Source organism: Choloepus didactylus, chromosome 11, assembly GCF_015220235.1.
Source record: "Choloepus didactylus isolate mChoDid1 chromosome 11, mChoDid1.pri, whole genome shotgun sequence".
NCBI lineage: Eukaryota > Metazoa > Chordata > Mammalia > Pilosa > Megalonychidae > Choloepus > Choloepus didactylus.
Window position 1 is genome coordinate 41599718 of NC_051317.1, and position 19065 is coordinate 41618782.

Sequence of the window (19065 nt, forward strand, 5' to 3'; positions counted from 1 at the left end):
AAGAACGTAAACTGATCAGAAAAAATTATCTCCATCAAAAAAGATACCTTGCCATCAGTAGAACAATCAGTAGCAATTAAAAACCTCATTTACTAATATAGTTCACAACTTTTACATCATGAAAACTGTTCCTTGCAGAATTCTCTTAAGAAACGTTACCCTAAGCAAAATGCAAGGCTCTCTTTGAAAAAAGGAAAGCCAATCAAAATTAGATCACTGTTTCTCTTTCACATAACAAAACTTTGCCAAGTAACTGGTTATTAGATGAGTTTAGATACATGAATCAAAATAAATGATATTCTTGAAGAATTGGTTTAACAAAAATACTTCACATAGCTGATCATCCATAAGCCACAAACATTTTTACCAAGATCACTAGATGTAATACTCATCTTCTATTTAAACTTGCAAAACTTGTAATACTTATCCTCTATTTAAATCATCCAGATATACAATGGGCAATCAAAATTTGAATGCACTCCCTAAAATAACTTTTAATGGATTTAACTTTCTGCTCGAGTTCACAGGCTTTAGATTCTTAAATTATTTAAAGAATCAATTATTCCAAAATCTCCAAACAGAGTAGATTTAAACCCCAAAACTGCAAAATGGCACAAGGAAAAGGAAGAAAATGTTTGATTTAATCAAAATCTAACCAAACAGAACAACAGCCCCTTGGATGAAACAAATCATGTAAACAATAACAGATGTCTAAGTTTTTTAAAGTAAATGGAATCTGGGCCAAATTTATTTTCAAACAAGATGAAAATATAGAAACATCTCTAACCTGATAGGTCTATAAGCACTGTGGGTCAAATTCCAAGAACATAACTGTAGTTCATGATATTGTGAATGTAATTAGCACCACTGAATTGTATATTTGAAAGTGGATAAAATGCAAAATTCTAGGTTGCACATATGTTACTAGAATAAAATGTTTTTAAAAAAACATGACTGTACAACAAAAAGAGTGAACCTTAATGCAAACTATGTGCTACTGTTGGTAGTATAATTATAATAATATTGTTCTATCAGTTGTAACAGACATACCACACTAATACAAGGTGTTAATAATAGAAGAAATATATGGGAACTCTATTTTCTGCATGGTTTCTCTGTAAACCTGCAACTTCTCTAATAGTTAAAAGAAAAAAGGCATTAGAAAAACGATGGTGCAAACTGATCATCTGTGTTTCTTAAAATCCAGTAAATTCTCTTACATTTTTCACTATTCTTTTATCTTTAATAACTGTCAGAATGTACTCTTTTCCCTCACTCCTAAAACAAATGTTTCAAATTCTCATCATCATATCGTGGCTATACAATGAATCAAGGGAGTTGAGTTGCTACCAAAGCTTTTAATATATTGATGCAAAGTATTAAACTATAGCCTATAAATATTGACTTATCTACAGTTCATTCATGGAAAACTAAAACCCAAATTGAAATGTACTTCAGTAGGAAAACAAATCATGGCAAACATTCACTAGGATATCCTATTTCTATAAAGCTATATATTAAAAAAATTTTGTCAAAGTCAAGGTTCATAGATTCATGGCCTCTTAATCACTTTGTCTGAAATTTTAACCAACCTCCCAACATTTTTTTACCCATCTTCTATGCCCAGTGTCTTCTTCCTTAGCCTTTATCACTAATTAACATACTAATTCTCTACTTGGAATTTTTACTCATATATTGTCAGTGTTCCCCTCTATAATCTATGCCCCTCTCTTCTTTACTCTTTTGTTCATCTGCCATGACTAGAACAGTGCCTGGTACCTAGTAGGCAATTAGCAAATGTCTGTCTAATAATTAAATAGATGAAAAACTGAATAAATTGTTTATTTGTTGTTTACAAATCAAAATATAATGAAATCACATGGGTTGCAAGTCTTGCTCTAACAGTTTTAGGAGTCAGGAATTAAGAAGCCACCACATGCCAAGCACTTTGAAAATGTGCCTTAATTTAGCCCTCCCAACTACAGTAAAGAGTTAGTACATTTGGTTATCACTGTGGTCACACAGCTAATGAGTGGCTTAGCTAAAATCTGGACCCTGGTCTCCATGTTGCCAAAGTCCAGGCCCTTTCCATTGTATTACACTGACTCTCATATAACTTCAACCATTCTAGAAGATGTTTTGCAAATTAAAACAAAAAAGAGGGGCTTAAATTACAAAGGCTAATTGTGTCAACATGACTGCACCTCAGGAGACTCAGGAGACTTGGAAGAAACAGTTGACTAATTATGAATGGCAAAAAGAATCTCCTATTTACTAGAAAATCACTGGGTCCTACAACTCCTCAAATACTCATACCAAGTCTTAGATAGCTGGTTGAGGAAAAGATAAAGAAAAATAACAGTTCTTTCACAAGTTATAAGAGAGGTCAATTGCATAAGTACAGACGTTAACAGGAAATTCACAGCAATTTTAAATAGGGATTCAAAACATATAAGCTCAGATAGCACATAATCATCATGATTTTGAAATCTTAGATTTTTCTAAACTGATAACTTTGCAAAGAAAGCACTCTCTACAACATTTGTTGATTTCATAAAGCTCTAGTCCAGAAATAACCTCATATAGATTGAAAATCCCTTATTCAATGATTCAACTCTATGCTGGCTATAAGAGACACACTCTAGATTGAAAGACCAAATAGTCTGAAAGTAAAAGGATGGAAAAAGACCTTCCATGCAAACAGTAATCAATAGAGCTAGAGGGGCTATACTAATATCAGACAAAAGATTTTAATTGTTACTAGGGATAAAGAAGGGCATTTTATAATGATAAAAGTGTCAATCAAGAAGATGTAACAATTATAAACATATTTGCACCAAATAAGAGAGTTCCAAAATACATGAAACAAAAGCTGACAGAATTGAAGGGAAAAACAGACAGTTCAACAATAATAGTTGGAGACTTCAATATGCCATTTTCAATAATGAATAAAACAATGAGAGACAAGATGAACCAAGATATAGAAGACTTGCACAACAATATAATCCAACTATACGGCTATTATACTCCTACCCGGCAACAAAAGAATACATATTCTTCTCAAAAGCACATGGAAGATTCTCTAGAGTAGACCATATGTTAGGCCAAAATAACTTACTCAAAACATTTGGGCTGTACGTGTTTCAGAATTCCAAATTGTCCAGATTTTCAAAAGGTGCTATGTTCTATCTATAGAATACTCCAGAACCCCCTCCCCCCACAGGAGGGTCTAGGGCAGTCCTCTGTAACCAATCACATTAATAACTCTGCAGCAAAATATATGACTATTTGTGGTAAACAAATAGCTTCGAGTCAGTTCAGGAGATGTTTGCCACCAAATAAATTACAAACAAGAACAAAAACAAAAACAAAAACCTGTTGCTTCTATCTTCAAAATATTTTTCAAATGCCTCCACTTCTCTTCGTTTATGCCACCATCACCCTAGTAAAGTAATGGTTTGTCTTTTCCATCCATTGAAGGAATGTTATAACAGCATCCCTCTCTCAGCTCTGCCTTTCTCCAATCTACTCTCCACAAAGTAACCAAAGGCACCTATTATTATGATGATATCACTTCTCTGCCTGAGACCTTCCAATGACTCCCCAGGTCCCTTATAATGAAACAAAAATTTCTCATGACAGCACACATAGACAGTAAGGCATCTCCCCCTCCTCACCAGCATCATCTCCTCCTCCCCCTCACTCACAGACCTCTAGCCACAAAGTCTTCTTTTTATTACTTCATGCACCATCTCTTTCCCAATTAGAGTTTTTGGTTTAGCTTTCTCCTTCCAGAATGATCTTTGAAGAACATTTGAAAGGTGAGATCATCATCAATCTTTAGGTCTAAGTTCAGGTGTCACCTCCTCAGAGACTTTTCCCTATCCCTTCTATCTAACTAAACTTGGTCTTCCTCCACACTCTTTGTTTTTAAAAATAAACTTCATATTTTAGAATAGTTTTAGCGTTTTGTCTGCAACCAAGTGTTTTGCAGACAGTCCCCCAGTTTGGGTTTGCCTGATGACCTTCCATGGTTAGACTGCAGTTATGTATGAGTTTGGGGGAGGAAGACCACAGAGGTGAAGTGGTCTCATCACATCCTATCAGGGGGACATGCTATCCACATGCCTTACCACTGATGATGTTAAACCTGATCACCTGCTTGTGTTTGCTCAGTTTCTCCACTGGAAAGTTATGCACCACTCCCTTTTTCCATATTTTCAAAACAAGTCATTAAGTACAGCCACACTCAAGGGGCTGGGGGTGTTAAGCTCCATCTCCTCAAGGTGGGGGGCACATATACAGAATTCTTCTAGAAGGGAGATTTGTCTCTTCTCCCCCATTTATGTATTCAGTGATTTATTTCTATCAGTATGGACTCGTGAATATTTATTTTATAATGTGGGCTATAATCCAATACTACATAATTTATTTGTTGTTTAAATTGTGCCAGTTTAGCCACTGGGAACTCTTTCATATTGGCTCCTATGTCCCTTTGACTTATCCCCACCCCAGCCTTTAGTTTCTGAGCACTTCTTTACTTTGTGGTACTACAAGATGCTCCAGTCTCATCTTGTGTGAGATGGTTCCTTTTACTGGAGAATGGTAATAGAAACCAAGATCTGAGTGCTGCATGTGCTTATTGTTACTGGGTTGTGAGTGCTTGCAGACCCTTTCAACAGACAGAACTAAGAGATATGTATGTGTATACTAACTCATATGTATTTCTGTATGTAAACATCTGTGTTTAAACTAAGCTAAATATGACTTCATTCTGATGTCTCCAGTTCTGACCCAAAGTTCTTTCTAGCATACTCTTTTTAATTACCCAATTTATTTCCATCAGAGTTCTTAACATAATCAATAATTACAAGTATTTGTATTTATTTGCTTACTTGTTTATCCATCCCTCACCTTCAACAATTTAAGTTCTAGAAGCAGAGGCACTGACTGCTTCAACTAACTCTGTATCTCCAGGGCCAAAAACAGTTTCTCCTACGTAGTAGTGGTTAATTGGCTGAATGAGTGAAAAAATAATCAATATAAACTATCAATTACAAAATTCATAGTAGAAAATAACAAAGATGGATTATCTCAAGGCTGCCTCTTGAATATGAGTAAATTCATCTTCCAGACCAAAAACAAACACAAACAATCCATCTCTAGGTCCTGTTATAATAATAATCTCTGTGCATTCATCATCATTTGCCATTGAAATTTTCCACACAGGCAATTCAAGGAATGGAGAGTATTTTTCCCTAAACTAAGAGCTTAATCATGTCTGAAATAAAAGTAGCATATTTGTTTTTCAAAATTCCTTTCTGTAACAGATATTACCTTCAAGCTCAGTATGGTGCAGAACAGAGAGGAGGCTGATGGGAGGTAAGGAGATTCATTGTCCAGCCTTTTATGTTTTGCCAAATCACTCAAAAACTTTTTCATATCTATGTGTTTTTTCACTCCATTGTTGAATAACCATTTGTCACATAAAGCTATCCAAAAAATTCTGACAAATTTATTTGTAATCTTTTTGACTAAGTGTTTTTCTCCACTTCATTCAACTATTTCTCAAATCACTGGAAAGCCTTGCCTAGATCTGAAAATGACTTTAAAAGAAGCCATGGCAGTATGGCTAAGGTTCCACCACGAAAGGCAAAGGAAGATGGTTTGGGTGGGGATTGAAGGGTGGTTTTGCATTCAAAATTTCCTTTCAACTTCCAGGGTTGATCTTGGATCTTCTTGGACATACTTGCTCCTAGTGAACATAGAGTAGGCAGGGACTATCCCCCATATTCATTGTGTCCTTCTCTCCAAGGGACTAGAGGTACCTCTGGAAACCTCCCATCTACTGGTCCCCACACAAAAGGTGAGAGTTGGATGTTGGCAGGAAAAGGAAGAAGGAGAGGAAACACGGTTAAAAAAAAATATTTACTGAATTCCCAATATATGCTTTGTGTTGACTAGGTAGGCATCTAATAAATGCTACCTCACTAAATCTGCACAGTGATCTTATTCCCTGTTGTGAAGATTAGAAAGCTGAGGTTCAGAGAAAATAAATAACTTTCCAAAGGTTACCCCATCAGTAGGGGACGAAGGGGTTTTAACTACAACCCACCTCTGCAAGGACCAAATCCTATGCAGTTATCTGTTCTACTAAGGTGTTTATTTTTTTCTTCCTATCAATAGAGAAGCTACTTACACATTTATGTAAAAAAAACAAACAAACTTATGGATAGCACATAAAAGAAGTTAATACTGGGGAAGAGGTGGAGAAAGGAGAAAAGCCAAAATATTTTCCATGGCTTCTTGAATATTCTTTCACAAGAATATAAGTAAAGTCCCATGATATTTGTGAGAGATATTATCATTCTTAAAATCTTCTCTATCCAGCAGGTTAAACAAAACTAAGAAGAGACGTTGTGAATTCCTTGAAATAGTTCCTTGCTTGTGTGAACTATTTTGTAGCTCAGAGTCATGACACAAATTGGGCAAGGAGATGACATCTGACACAGTTCCAGATCCATGTATGATAACGGCATGGCCAGAGGATTCCTGGAACAAGAGCTAGATGCATCTGGGGAGGTCCCCTTGTGCCCAAGCTAAGCTCTTAGACAACTGTAAATAACCAGCATACCAAAAAGAGAAGAAATACTAAAGGCACAGTAAAGCAACAGATATGTTGCCCAAATATCATCAGCCACAAGGTACACACTTGATGAGATAACAACTGGAGAGAAAGCAGGTTTTCAAATAGAACAAATAGATAGTGTTCAAAGCATATAACACCCAAGGGAAGTGTGGAAAAAGAAAAGCCTCCCCAATGAGTTGTCTTTATTGACTTTGTTTATATAGAATGCTTCCAAGTTTTTGTCATGTCTTCCCAAGTGACTGCTTCCAGTCCACCTCTATTTATAATGGACTTCATTTGGGTAAATCATGTCAAACAGCTTTTGAATTGTGAGTTATGCTCACAGAGAAGGCATAGTCAGGTATTTCAGGATACGGAAAGTACCAGCCATGATATCATTTTTCTTGGCAGTGTTCTCTGTCCCAGCCATCCATTTACGTGTAATCATAGGCAAGTATCTCCATTCTGGGCCATTCAGAAGGGTCTGAAGCACTCTCATTTGCCCTTGGAATCATTCCATTGTACTCTCCAAAGGTCCAAAAATAGAAGGAGGCCAAGTTTCCTTTGTTCTAATCCCTTTAGCAAAAAAATCAGTCACATGGGAGCAAAGCCACATGCCAAGGCAAAGCAGCAAATGAGCAAGGAGGAAATTGCCCATTCTCATACTACAACTCCTTATATTGGATTATTGTATTCACCAGTGGAAAGTCATTCTAGAAGTTATGTTACAATTATCAAAAAAAGTCACCTTGTTTTCAGCCAGGTGGCAGATTTCACACCAAAAAAATTTTATCCAGTAGACATTCTTAGCAGTTCATATACACCCATGATCATACAGTAAAATTTCCAACAAATTATTCAAATTCTCTGGACAAATGCTAGATGAAATCCTTCAACCAGTGACAACCTCAGGAAAGCATGTGCCACACATCGGTAATTTAGCATTCACTGAGGTTTTTTTTTTCATGACATTTTATTTTTTGAAAAGAGCAGATAAGTCTCACTGAAAACATTTTTTTGTTTTTGTTTTTGTTTTTTTGGTAATTCTAGGTTTTTAAAAATAGATCATCATATTACTCTGAAAGCCTTTTTTCTGTGGTCTGAGGAACTGACTACATTTGTGCTGGTATATTCAGAACAGCATCATTGAAAATGAACTTAAGAACAGGTTGAAAATTAACAACCAGTTGATGGCTAATGTGTGAGCAATGAATGCAATTTGATTTCTGTAAGTCATTCTGGCCAACTTACTGAAACACTCATTTGTGCATCTATTCATTCATTCGTTCTGCAAATATACACTAAATGTCCACAAATAACCAAGAAAATGAATTCCAAGCCATATTGAGGTGTGCTACATAATTTATTTTAAGCTGTGTCACACTCAATGCTATGCTGGCCCCCTTAGAAGAATCCAAGCAAACTAAAATCATCTCATTTTAAGACATTCAAAAATGGATATTCCAAGCACATCTGCTGGGATGCAGATAGTCTAGGAGGACTTATTTTAAGGGTGGAGCTAAGAGCTTTCTTTCATATACATTCCAGGACACCTTGAGATGAGATGTTGCCAGTCCCAGGGCACTTAGCTGAGATGTCCTTGCCTTTTGCTCTGGACACCTAAAGCTATGCCTGGGAATTTAAGATTTAAGTCTGACTCAGCCAAGAAACTATTTGGAAGAAACAATGGTTTTAATATTTAATATTATAGCATTTTATTCTGGAGAAGAAGTGCCACCATTTTCTATATGATATGTTTATGATGCTTTCACCCAAAATTAAAAAGAAGTATCTGAAAATTTAGAAACCCTTCACCCATTTAATTTTCTAAGAAGTCATAAAACACCTAAGTCCATATCAATACTCTATTTGTTTAAATCAGGTGAGGTCCCAACCTAGCTCACTAGGTATTTTTCATAGCCTACAAGTTTTTACATTTTTAAATGATTGAAAAATAATAAATCAAAGAAGAATACTCTTTCTGGACATGTGAAACATGATAGTCAAATTTCAGTGTTTGTAAGTACAGTTTACTGGAACCCAGTCACATTACTTGTTCATGGCTACTTCTGCACAGTAGCGGTGGAGTTGAGTAGTTACTGGCTGTGACTATCTGGCCTGTGAAAGCCTAAACTATTCACTGTCTGGTCCTTTACAGAAATTTTGCTGACCCCTGGTTTAAATAATAACAAGGTAAACATTATCAAGTGAAGACACTTTGGAGAGATAACGAGGTCCTTCTAGACAACCAGCTGCCAAGACATCTTGCCACCCTAATTTGCACTGACCAAAAAGTTGGCTCAACTCTGCTCAAGAAGAGGTTTTCTTCTTCTACAGACAGCAAGATGAAGGGGCAAAGAAGGCAAAGAGGAGAAAGGCATCAAAAAGGGAACTACATTTAAAAAGAGTTAGAAAATGTAATAAAGCAGATACATGTAGAGAAGGAAGATGTGGGGGTATCACCCACAGGGAGCACATCAGCCGCAAGCCTCTCTCTATAAAGGTTAAGGGCAAACACCTGCAAACACTTTCCTAAATGACCTGCACTTCTTTTTACTACCATCTCAGAACCATCTGGCTTTTGAGACAAACTGTAAAATCACTGCTCACATAGCCCACACCCGACATATGATGGCTGTACTAATATACAAAGGAATATGTACATATTTTATACACTCGAATATCATTAATCTGTTCTAGTGAGTAAAATGCAGATTCATGTTTTGAGAATCTGTAAGCAAATGAAAAAAAAATTATTTCAAAGGCGAGGAAATTGCCTCATGATGTGTTCTTCTTTTATTTCAGCATTTTTAATTACCTATAAAATATGCCATTACATACACTTAAATATTAAATGTTAACATTGTTTTTGAGTTATTCAGGCATGGCAATGAAAAACCTCCCCCACAGCTCCTTTTTTGCTACTAAACCTACAGAGGATGTTAGAAGGAAAAAAAAAAAAAAAGTGGTGACCCTCCACAATGTCAGTCAACAAGGTTCTCTGTGCATCCAGACAAATTTAAGCCATAAAATGCAAATGCCTTGAAGCATTCAATTAATGGCACGCAACACTAATGAGATTCATGCTCCGATGTTTTCTTACTTCACTTTCTAAACAGCAGAGAATTTTCAAGGATACTCTGTCAGCTTCTCCTAGTGCCTCCCATACATTGGGATAACAATCTAACCACTCCTGAAGGTAGCAATAACACTTTCGTGACAGAGCCCCATTTAGGAAAATAATCATCACAAGGACCCCAAGAAGTTAATTAAAGTTCTACAAGTGCCTTACAAGTTAATTAAAGTTCTACAAGTGCCTCAGATCAATATCCAAGATGAACCCACCTGGGGCCAAATTCCTCTCTATTTCAAAACTATTTTGATGAATCCAAGTGTTTTAAGGATATAGATGAAAATGGAAATCCTTGAGTCGTTTTCCTTCCTCTGAGACCTTCCAGTCATGTTTACTGCTAGGAGAAGATCGGCTGCATTGTAAGTGGTTAAAGGAAAAGCAGTAAAGGGAAGGCTAATCAAAATGTCACGGGCTAGTAAAAAGGGCCAGGAGTCTAAAATCCACAAAGCTATGTGGCCCGTGGGTGAGACTCAACCCCTTCCCAGGCAGGCAGCCATCACTCTCTTGCCCTTTCCCCTGGTGCTCTGAGTGATGGAGGAGGAAGGAAAGTTGGTGGATGCCACTCTTCTTGGTGACTGATGTGCAACCAACTGCCTGTGCCTCTTCAGGGACATCTGGCACTTCCCTGACCCCCCTGCTTCCTGACATCTACCCCATGCCACTCCAGGTTTTCCAAATTAGAAACAAACAGTGGCTGCTTGGTAGCTGAATAGCACCACCCTGCGCTTGGCCAAATTTAAAAGCACCTCATAAATCCAGCCATGAGCAGACACCAATAAGGACATAAATAAGACCCATGGGGAGGCACTTATGGAGAGTAAAGAGGCTCACAAGCCCCAAGATCATTATCTCATTGTACCTGGTTTTTAAAATAATTACTCACTCATTATTTAAGATAACTAATTTGGTCAAAACTAGGATGGGTTCCCCCAGAAGAGCAGGGAGTAAAAATCCAGGCATAAAGAAGCTCATGGCAAGAGAATCACTTTGGTGACAACAGAGTGGTAGCAATGAGCAATTGCAGGTCCCCATCTCCTGACTGATAGAATGAGTTACAATAATCAGAGCCAACACCAATAGGGCACCTCTGTGTGCCATTCTCTTTTCTAAGCACATTGCATATACTTATTGTTTTGCTGCTCAAAGCAGGTACTATGATATGGGTTGGTTTAAACAATAGGAATACATTAGCTTACAATTTGAAGCCAAAAGATGTCCAAATCAAGGCATCATCAGATCCGATGCTTTCTTCCCAAAGACCGGCTGCTAGTGATCCTTGGCTCCCCTGCCACATGGCAAGGCACATGGCAGCATCTGTCGGTCTCTCCCTTCTCTTCTGGGTTTTGTGATTTCAGCTTCTTCCTTCTGTGTCTCTCTCTCTTTCTGTATTCATTCCATTTATTAAGGACTTCAGTAAGAGCATTAAGTCCCATCCTGAATGAGGTGGGTCACACTTTAACTGAAGTAGCCTAGTCAAAAGGTCCTAGTCATAATCGGTTCACACCCACAGGAATGGTTTAGATTTAGGAACGTGTTTTTCTGGGGTACAAACAGCTTCAAACCACCACACTTACGTATTTAATTCTCAAAATTATGTTAAGATAAGTGTTTTTTTATAGCAACAGTTCAAAGCTTCTAATACAATACTTATTAGTAGAATGTTATTTCTTAAAATATCCATACTTCCTGAAAAACTACCAAAAGCATTCATAAAATGATAGTTGATTAGTTTATAATGTCATCATCTCAAAATAAATTTGATTCTGTATGTTCTTGCATTTCACAACCTTGAAACTATACTATGAGATTGAAATATCATGAATGCATCATCATGGATATGTTAATTAAAAATGGATTCTGCAAGTAGGCAGGAAAGTAAATGCATTTGAAATTACTTTGAACATCATAGAAATTAGTCCCTACCCCTAATAATATGGCAATTAAGGCTTAATGTGTTCTAAAGGATACGTAGTGTGAGCTTCCTGTTGGGTCATGTTGCTGAACATCATTGAAATCTAATGAAATGAGGTTTAAATCAAAATTCTCAAAGAATTCTAATCTCACTGGAGAAAAAAACAAGTAAAACTGAGGTTCTGGACTCGACCCTGCATGTGTCTCTGACGCACCTGCTCCCTGCCTAACAGCTCCAGCCTCTTCTCTGTCCCCATATCCCTCCAAGCACCAGGGGGTACATCATGGGAATGTACTTCTGAAAGTGCTTAAGTACACCCAGATCAGAAAGGTGGACACATTTTAGAAGCTGTCTCCTAAGGCAAATTAAGAATGGCCACTCTCTTTTTGAAAAGGGCCTGACCCCAGAAGTGAAGTCTATTTCTCCTGCTCTTGAATCTTGGCTGGTCCTGTGACTTGCCTTAACCAGAGAAGCAGCAGAAGGGACACTGTATCACTTCCCAGCTGGGGCCTTAAGAGATTCTATAACTGCTACTTTCATGCTCTTTTGGAACCCAACCATCATATTGTGAGAAGACTAAGGCACATAGAGAGAGAAATGAGGCACCAGTCGACAGCCAATACCAATGACAAGTCAAATCACCAAGTCAGCTCAGATGTCCCAATCTGGTTAATCCTCTGGATGACTGCAGCACCAGATGACATCACATGTGCAGAAGAACCTCCCCGCTGAGCTCAGTCAACCCACACACTCTTGACAGATAAGAAATGATAGCTGTCATTTCAACCAGTGAGTACTGGGTACTGAGTACTGAGGCAGTTTATTATGCTCAAACTTCCCAGACCATCGTAGAGACCCAGGCTGAAACCAGTTCCAGGAGGAACTCAGCCTTACACAGGATATGTAACGACAGACCCCAGAAGCATCAGGGCAGTGGGAAGAACACTTTCTAATGTGGGGCATGACCACTAAGGACATGGACTCTGGAGCCAGACTGACTGAGTTTGATTCCTGGCTTTGCCTTCATACCATCTATGTACCTAATAGAAATTACTTGACTTTTCTGTGCCTCAGTTTCCCTTTATATAAACTGGAGATAATATTTCCCACCTCATAGGCTTATTCTGAAGATTAAATATCAGTATATATAAAGCATTTAGAACAGTGCTTGGTACAGACTAAGTGTTCAGCAATTGTTCTCTCTTATTATGATTTATTCTCTATCCGGTTCTTCATCCAAGGAACATCAGGCTCATGACTGTGGGAGGTGAGCTATCCTAAGGACTGAGGGCTATGAAAACTGAAGGGGGGGGGGGGGGGGCAAACAGGTTCTTGTTTGAGCCTGCATCATGAGGAAATAGATCTCTGTCATAAAAGCATGAACGTGATAAATGCTAAATCTGATTGGTCTCACTGGCAAGGTAGAAAGGCAGAAATCAGAGTGAACATTCAGTTTGTGGGTCCTCCATAACAGAAATGTCAGATAATTAATCAAACTTCATCTGGGAATAAACTACTCCTATGAGTAAGAACCTGCACTTTGGGGACCTTATGACCAGCCTCCAGCCATTAAGAGTACTAAGTTTTATACATACGTAATATAGTCCTGGAAAGTTATTTCTTCTCTGGTATTTTCTGAGCTATCATCATCAGACTCATAACAACTTTAGTTTCTAAATACTACTTTGTAGTTCACTGCAACAATCAGATCAGATTGCAGATCATGGTAGTATTTGTATATGTTGTTATAAAATTAATCCTAAATCTGTGAGTAATAGCATTTGGGGGTTTGTCTTTCTTTGATTTGGTCATATCATATACATGGCTTAGGGAATTGCTTTTGTTAAAATAATCATTAAATGATTTTTAAAAAATGAAACAAAACACAGTAATAACTATTTTTGCTACAGGATTAAGGTTAGTAAATAGTATTTTTTGCCCCAGCCCTTTGTCTCTTCTCTATTTTAAAATGGACATCTATTGAAGGTGGTTAATAGTACAAATAGAAGAATGTTCCTCCATGAACTAGAACAAATGTATGTCGCTATTTCAAGGTTTTAACAAATAGGGTGGGAAAATACACCTAATGCAAAGTGTGGTCTATAGTTAACAGTAGTGTTTGAATATCCTTCCATCAAGTAACAAAGGTACCACCCAAGGCTAAGTGTCAATACTAGGGAGGTGTAAGAGGTGGGGGGGGGGGGGTTCTTCTTGGAGCAATGAAAATGTTCTAAAATTGACTGTGGTGATGAAAGCACAATTCTGTGACTATATTGAGAGCCTCTGATTGTACACTTTGGATGGATTGAATGGTGTGTGAATAAAACAGCTTTAAAAAAAAAAGTAAATTAGTAGTTGCCAGAGCCTGGGGTGGGGGAAGTTGGAGGAAATGGGGAATGACAGCCAACGTGTATGGGATTTCTTTTGGGGTGATGAACATCTTCTAAAATTGTGGGTAATGGTTGCACAACTCTGTGAATATACTAAAAACCAGTGAATTGTATACTTTAAATGGATGAATTGTATGATATGGGAATTACATCTTAATAAAACTGTTAAAGGAAAAAAAAGTACATCAATGACCTATTTTTATTTACTTCAAAATTAATCATGCTAAATGAATTGCTATAGAGAAGAATAAATTCATGTTTTTTTAATGTAGAATTAAACATGAACTTAGAATTCTATTTCAGCCCTTGAGCATCTGACCAGCACTTTTCACTGGATAATTATAAAAAGAACTCCAAAGCCTCCATTCTCATATTTCCTATTTCTAGTCACAAAATTATTGTAAATCCAATTATACTACCCATATCCTGTTCTTTGGCATTGCTCCATCTTTTTATCAGAACATCTATAATGGATCTATAAATTGATATCCAAAGAGCTCAATGAATTAGAGGTTCTGGGAAAAATGTGTCAAGTTTGTGCCACTCTTCAGCATGATAACATCACTCATCCACTTCAGTTATGCTTCCTCTTTCCAAATTATTTATACATCTCAGGTCAAATTGAGAAAACACATATTTTCATTTCATGTTTGCTTAAACGGTGCCTTAAACTGTGACTATCAGAGGTGCAAATTAATTGTTAACTGTATGAAGGATGCCCAAATTAAAAAAAAAAAAAACTATGAAATTTAAATTATTAATGCAGTAGTAATTCTGCTTCTAGGTTCCTTCTGTAAACACTAACAATTTCACCTATTTTACATTGCTCAATGCAAACTAAATTTGGTAATTTAAATAGAAATAGGGAAGACTGGATTGTATTGCTTTCTTCCCCTACCAACTTTTCGATTCCCTCTTCCTTTTCCTTCCAATGCCTCCTCTGTCTCTGGGTTTTGAACCCTCCTCTTTCTAGGTCTGCTTAGTGTCAGCCCAGTCTCACTACCAGCCCTGATCAATTATACTGTGTTAGTTTATGATGTCATAATATTTTGTATTTTACATTTCGCCAGTTTGTTCAAAGAACCTGAATCTGTTCCACTATGAATAAGAAGAAGCCTCCTTTTCCAAAGGAATTTGTAGGTTTAGAGGTGTTCTGTTATTATGTAATTAGATGTGAAAAGCTTAAGACTGCATGCAACTTTAGTAGTAGTATTGAAAGTAACCGTTGGGAATACTTTTGCATCCACTGTAGCAGAACATAGCAAAGAATGAAAATAGCCAAAATTTAACTGGGGGAAAAAAAAATTCATGTAAAAAAGAAAGCCTGGTTATGTGAAAAAGAGTATTCAGATTAGAACTAATCAGCTCAAGCAAAACTTCCACAAACTAGTAAAGTTTTGGTTTACTTGCATCTGTTTTCCATAAATTGAACCCATCCAGGGCATAAATGCTGAAGTTCACAAAATATTATTAAAATAAGTTGTGTAGTATTTCCAATTAATAAATGGTAAAATCAGAGTATAAGACATTTTACCCTTTGTTTGCCCTTTTAGAAACAAAAATGGGTAAAAATTCATCAATAAATTATAAACTAATAAAGGAAGCTATTTGATTAAAATGTCTTTTGAGTTTCCTGGATAAAATGTCATGGTTTTTCAAAGCACATCTCCACAAATTCTAAATCTTGGTTTTACTGTGATTTTCATAAAACATTTTTGAGTAGCACTAGTAAATATCCTTAGTAATAACTAAACTCAAGGGCACTCATGTTTAGCAAAATTCTTTCAGGGAAAAAAATGTCAGCAATGTTTACCTGGCAAGGTTGTTTCATTTTAATGGCTATAACATGGTATCTGTAACAGCAAAGTTCACAAGTCCAGGAACCCCTCTCACTGATCCACTTAAGCAGGCACAGCTGATGAGTATACCGAACTGACCCGTCACATCGGCAAGGGTTTAACAGCTCACCCTAAAAAGAAAACAGCTCAAGATGAATATTTATGCCTGTGTCTCTATCTTAAAAATCTAATGCTGGCTCTCTTTTCTTTCAAAGCCATTTACAAAGAAGGACACAAGCATCAAGCTAGAAAATGAAATTAAAAATTTTATACCTCTGATGGGAATGAAACGAAAGTCTTAAAACTACTCCAAAGATAGTGCTTAGAGTTATGACATAAATGTTCTACCAACATACAAAATGTCTGCAAGATAAACCTCCCAATACCCTTGGGAGAAAGCTGTACTATTAAATCTCTTTAACAACTTTTAAGTGGATGGTCAGATGCATTTCCTTTGCAGTTATTCTTAATCATTACTAAAGAAATGCATGGTATCCCAGAAAGTAGCTTGCAGTAGCATTATGCTTTTATTTCTTTCTAAATGTAGCACCATAACTATTGACTTAAGGCACTATATCCTGAAAGCCTACATATTCTTATGCAATTTCCTTATTTTTCAAAATACTAAACCCAATGTTTTCTCAGACCACACTTTCATCCTTCCATCTGCATGATTACTTTCATGTAAGTTTGCATGCACCTCTAATGGAATTTATAATTAAACTTTAGGACTGGATTCTTAACAAGATATAAAGTACACTGTTGACTAAATAGGCTTTCCTTCACAAGGTCAAAGTAAACATGCTTTTCCCATCAGTAAGACGACATAAGTCAGGGCTATTTGCAGTAAAGAAGGACCTTGCCCTTTTCGGTTGTGTCAAGACTCACCACCAGTTTGTATTCAAAAACTGCATGCCTGAGGATACATTTGTAGAAAAAAGATTTCGCCTTACTCCCTCTACAGGTTTGCTTCTATGTGTAAATCAAAAACCACTTTGGAACTCACAAAAGACGTACTTATGACATTATGATTAAAGCACCTGAGGAATGTGTAACTCCAAAACCAGGTAGGGAGGGAAAAAAAGTAGAGATCAAATTAAACCCTGCATGCACCACTGGGACATTTATCTGCCTTCTCAGAAAGGGAAGGGGTAGCACACACTGGCCGTCGCACAAGCCGCAGCAGCGTACCAGCCTCGCAGAATACCCAGGCGGCGATCCCTGTCCATGGTGCTGAACGGTCGAGAGTAGCGAGCCCGAACGGTGCCGCCGCGGCGAAGCCCACCGCCCGCTGCCCGGGAGTCCCGCCCGGCCTTACCTGCTCAGCGCCCTGGAAGCAGATCTTGCAGATTGGCTGGTAGTGCTGGTGCTGGTGCCCGGCGCGCTGGTCGCTGCTGCTACTGCTGCGACTGCTGCACACCGAGCGCGTCTCGGGCTCATCGCCGGCGCCCCGCCGCTCGCCCTCCCCGCCCGCGCCGGCCTCGGGCTCCCCGGAGCCGCCCTTCCCCGCCGCCGCCTCGGGCGCCGCCGCCTCCGGGAGGCGCCTCAGACCTTCCCCGGAGTCGCCGGCCGCCGACACCTCCTCCTGGCCGACAGGCGGCAGGGGCAGCGGCGGTGGCGGTAGTTCGTCCGCGCCCCTGCGCCGCGGGGCCACCTCCCCAGGCGGCTCCTCCGGCCCCGTGGCGCGCTCTGGGGACGAGGGCTGCGCGGGCGGCTCCGGCAACGGCGGCAGGTAGCGCGGGGGCTCGGGGGCCAGGGCCGGCTCTCCCCGCGGCGGGGGGGACGACGGGGGCGGCTCTGCATCCTCACCCTCAGCCCGGCGGCGCCGACTGCCGCTGTGGCCGCCCTCAAAGCTCATGGTGATGCCGCCGTTGCCCTCCTGCCGGCCAGGCTCGCCCGCCTGGCTCGGGCTGCAGCCAGAGGGAGAGCAGAAGGGGAAGAAGGGAAGAAGGGAGGGAAGAGCAGGGATGGGGGCGTGGGGGGGTGGCGGGAACGGGGCGCCAGGAACTGGGGGGGCGGGACGGGGAGGGGACGCGGAGGGCCCGGCGGCGGCGGCAGAGGCGGCTGCTACGCGGAGCCGCCGGCTCGGCTCTGATGGAGGCGGTGCCAAATTCGGTTGCGCGTGAGAGCCGCGCGGCAGGCGCTGGAGGGGAGGAGGTGGGAGAGGGCGGAGGGAGGAGGAGCGAGACGGAGGGGATGGGCCGGGGTAGGGGGGTGGGAGAAAGGGCGGGCGCGGACCCCAGATGGGGTGCGAAGGGGGCGGGCCAGGGGAGGGGGAGTGCGGAAGGAGCGGGCGCGGGCGCCGGTTGGGGTTCGGGGCTGGGGGGTCCGGTGCTGGAGGGGAATCCCTCAGCCCCTTCCACCGATCCCGCCCCGGGGCCGCTCACGTCGGTTCCGGGGAGGATTACCGGTTTCCAAACGGCGCGGCACTGCGGCGCTCGTGAGGACAGGGGGGAGGGGTCGGAGGCTGCGGCTCCAGAAACCGTTAGCTGGTGGGCAAGTGGGGTGCGGCCGCGCCGGGCCGGCTGTGGGGGCCTGGATGGTTGAGCCCGAGACCTGAGTGGGAATGGGGGCGCAGGTGGCTGGTGCCCTAGGCTTGCCCGAGCCTGCGAGGCAGGAGCGCCGGGAAGGGCGCGCGGGACGCGGAGACTGTAACCGCCGCTGCCCGGCGATCGCTCCCCTCGCTCCCGAGCCCTCTCCCGAAAGAGCACTCTCACTGATCCATCGGAGTCCTAAAACAGAAGTCTCTGGATCCTGTGTCCTCCCCCGGCCTCACCCCTGAATCCTCTACGCATCCTCCTCTCCCCCCGCCCCCCTCCCGCAGTGAGTATCCCTGTTCATTTGTAAATATCTTGGTGTTCCGGAGATCAGAGGGCCATTTCCTGGAGCCTTTCCTCCCAGTGAGTCCTGGTACCACGTTCTGTGGCGTGTGGCTATTTTCATCCCTTCGGTGCAAACGAGTCAAATGACATCGCCCCTTCCCCACAAAAAGGGCCCACAACGTCGGATCTCGGTTTTATGCACTCCGAAGCTAGTTTATCTGTAACTCAACCCCGCAAAACCTCACCGAGACTCATCTTTGGGGCAGAGTCACTGTCCCCTAGCCTTTCCTAAATAAACTTCTTCACCTGCAGGGAACTAGAAGGAAAACTATGCACATGCAG

General features: G+C 40.4%; 1 protein-coding gene across 1 annotated transcript in view; it reads right to left on the minus strand.

Annotated features, from left to right (window-relative positions):
• The window catches only part of MARCHF11 (membrane associated ring-CH-type finger 11), a 121875-nt gene extending 104116 nt beyond the window's left edge, over positions 1-17759 (minus strand). The window contains exons 1-2 of the mRNA XM_037799310.1: positions 17220-17759; positions 15877-16032 (exon numbers count right to left, since the gene is read on the minus strand). Coding sequence (XP_037655238.1) covers positions 15877-16032; positions 17220-17759 — 696 coding nt within the window. The remainder of the gene's footprint in view (positions 1-15876; positions 16033-17219) is intronic.
• Positions 17760-19065: the final 1306 nt, after the last annotated feature.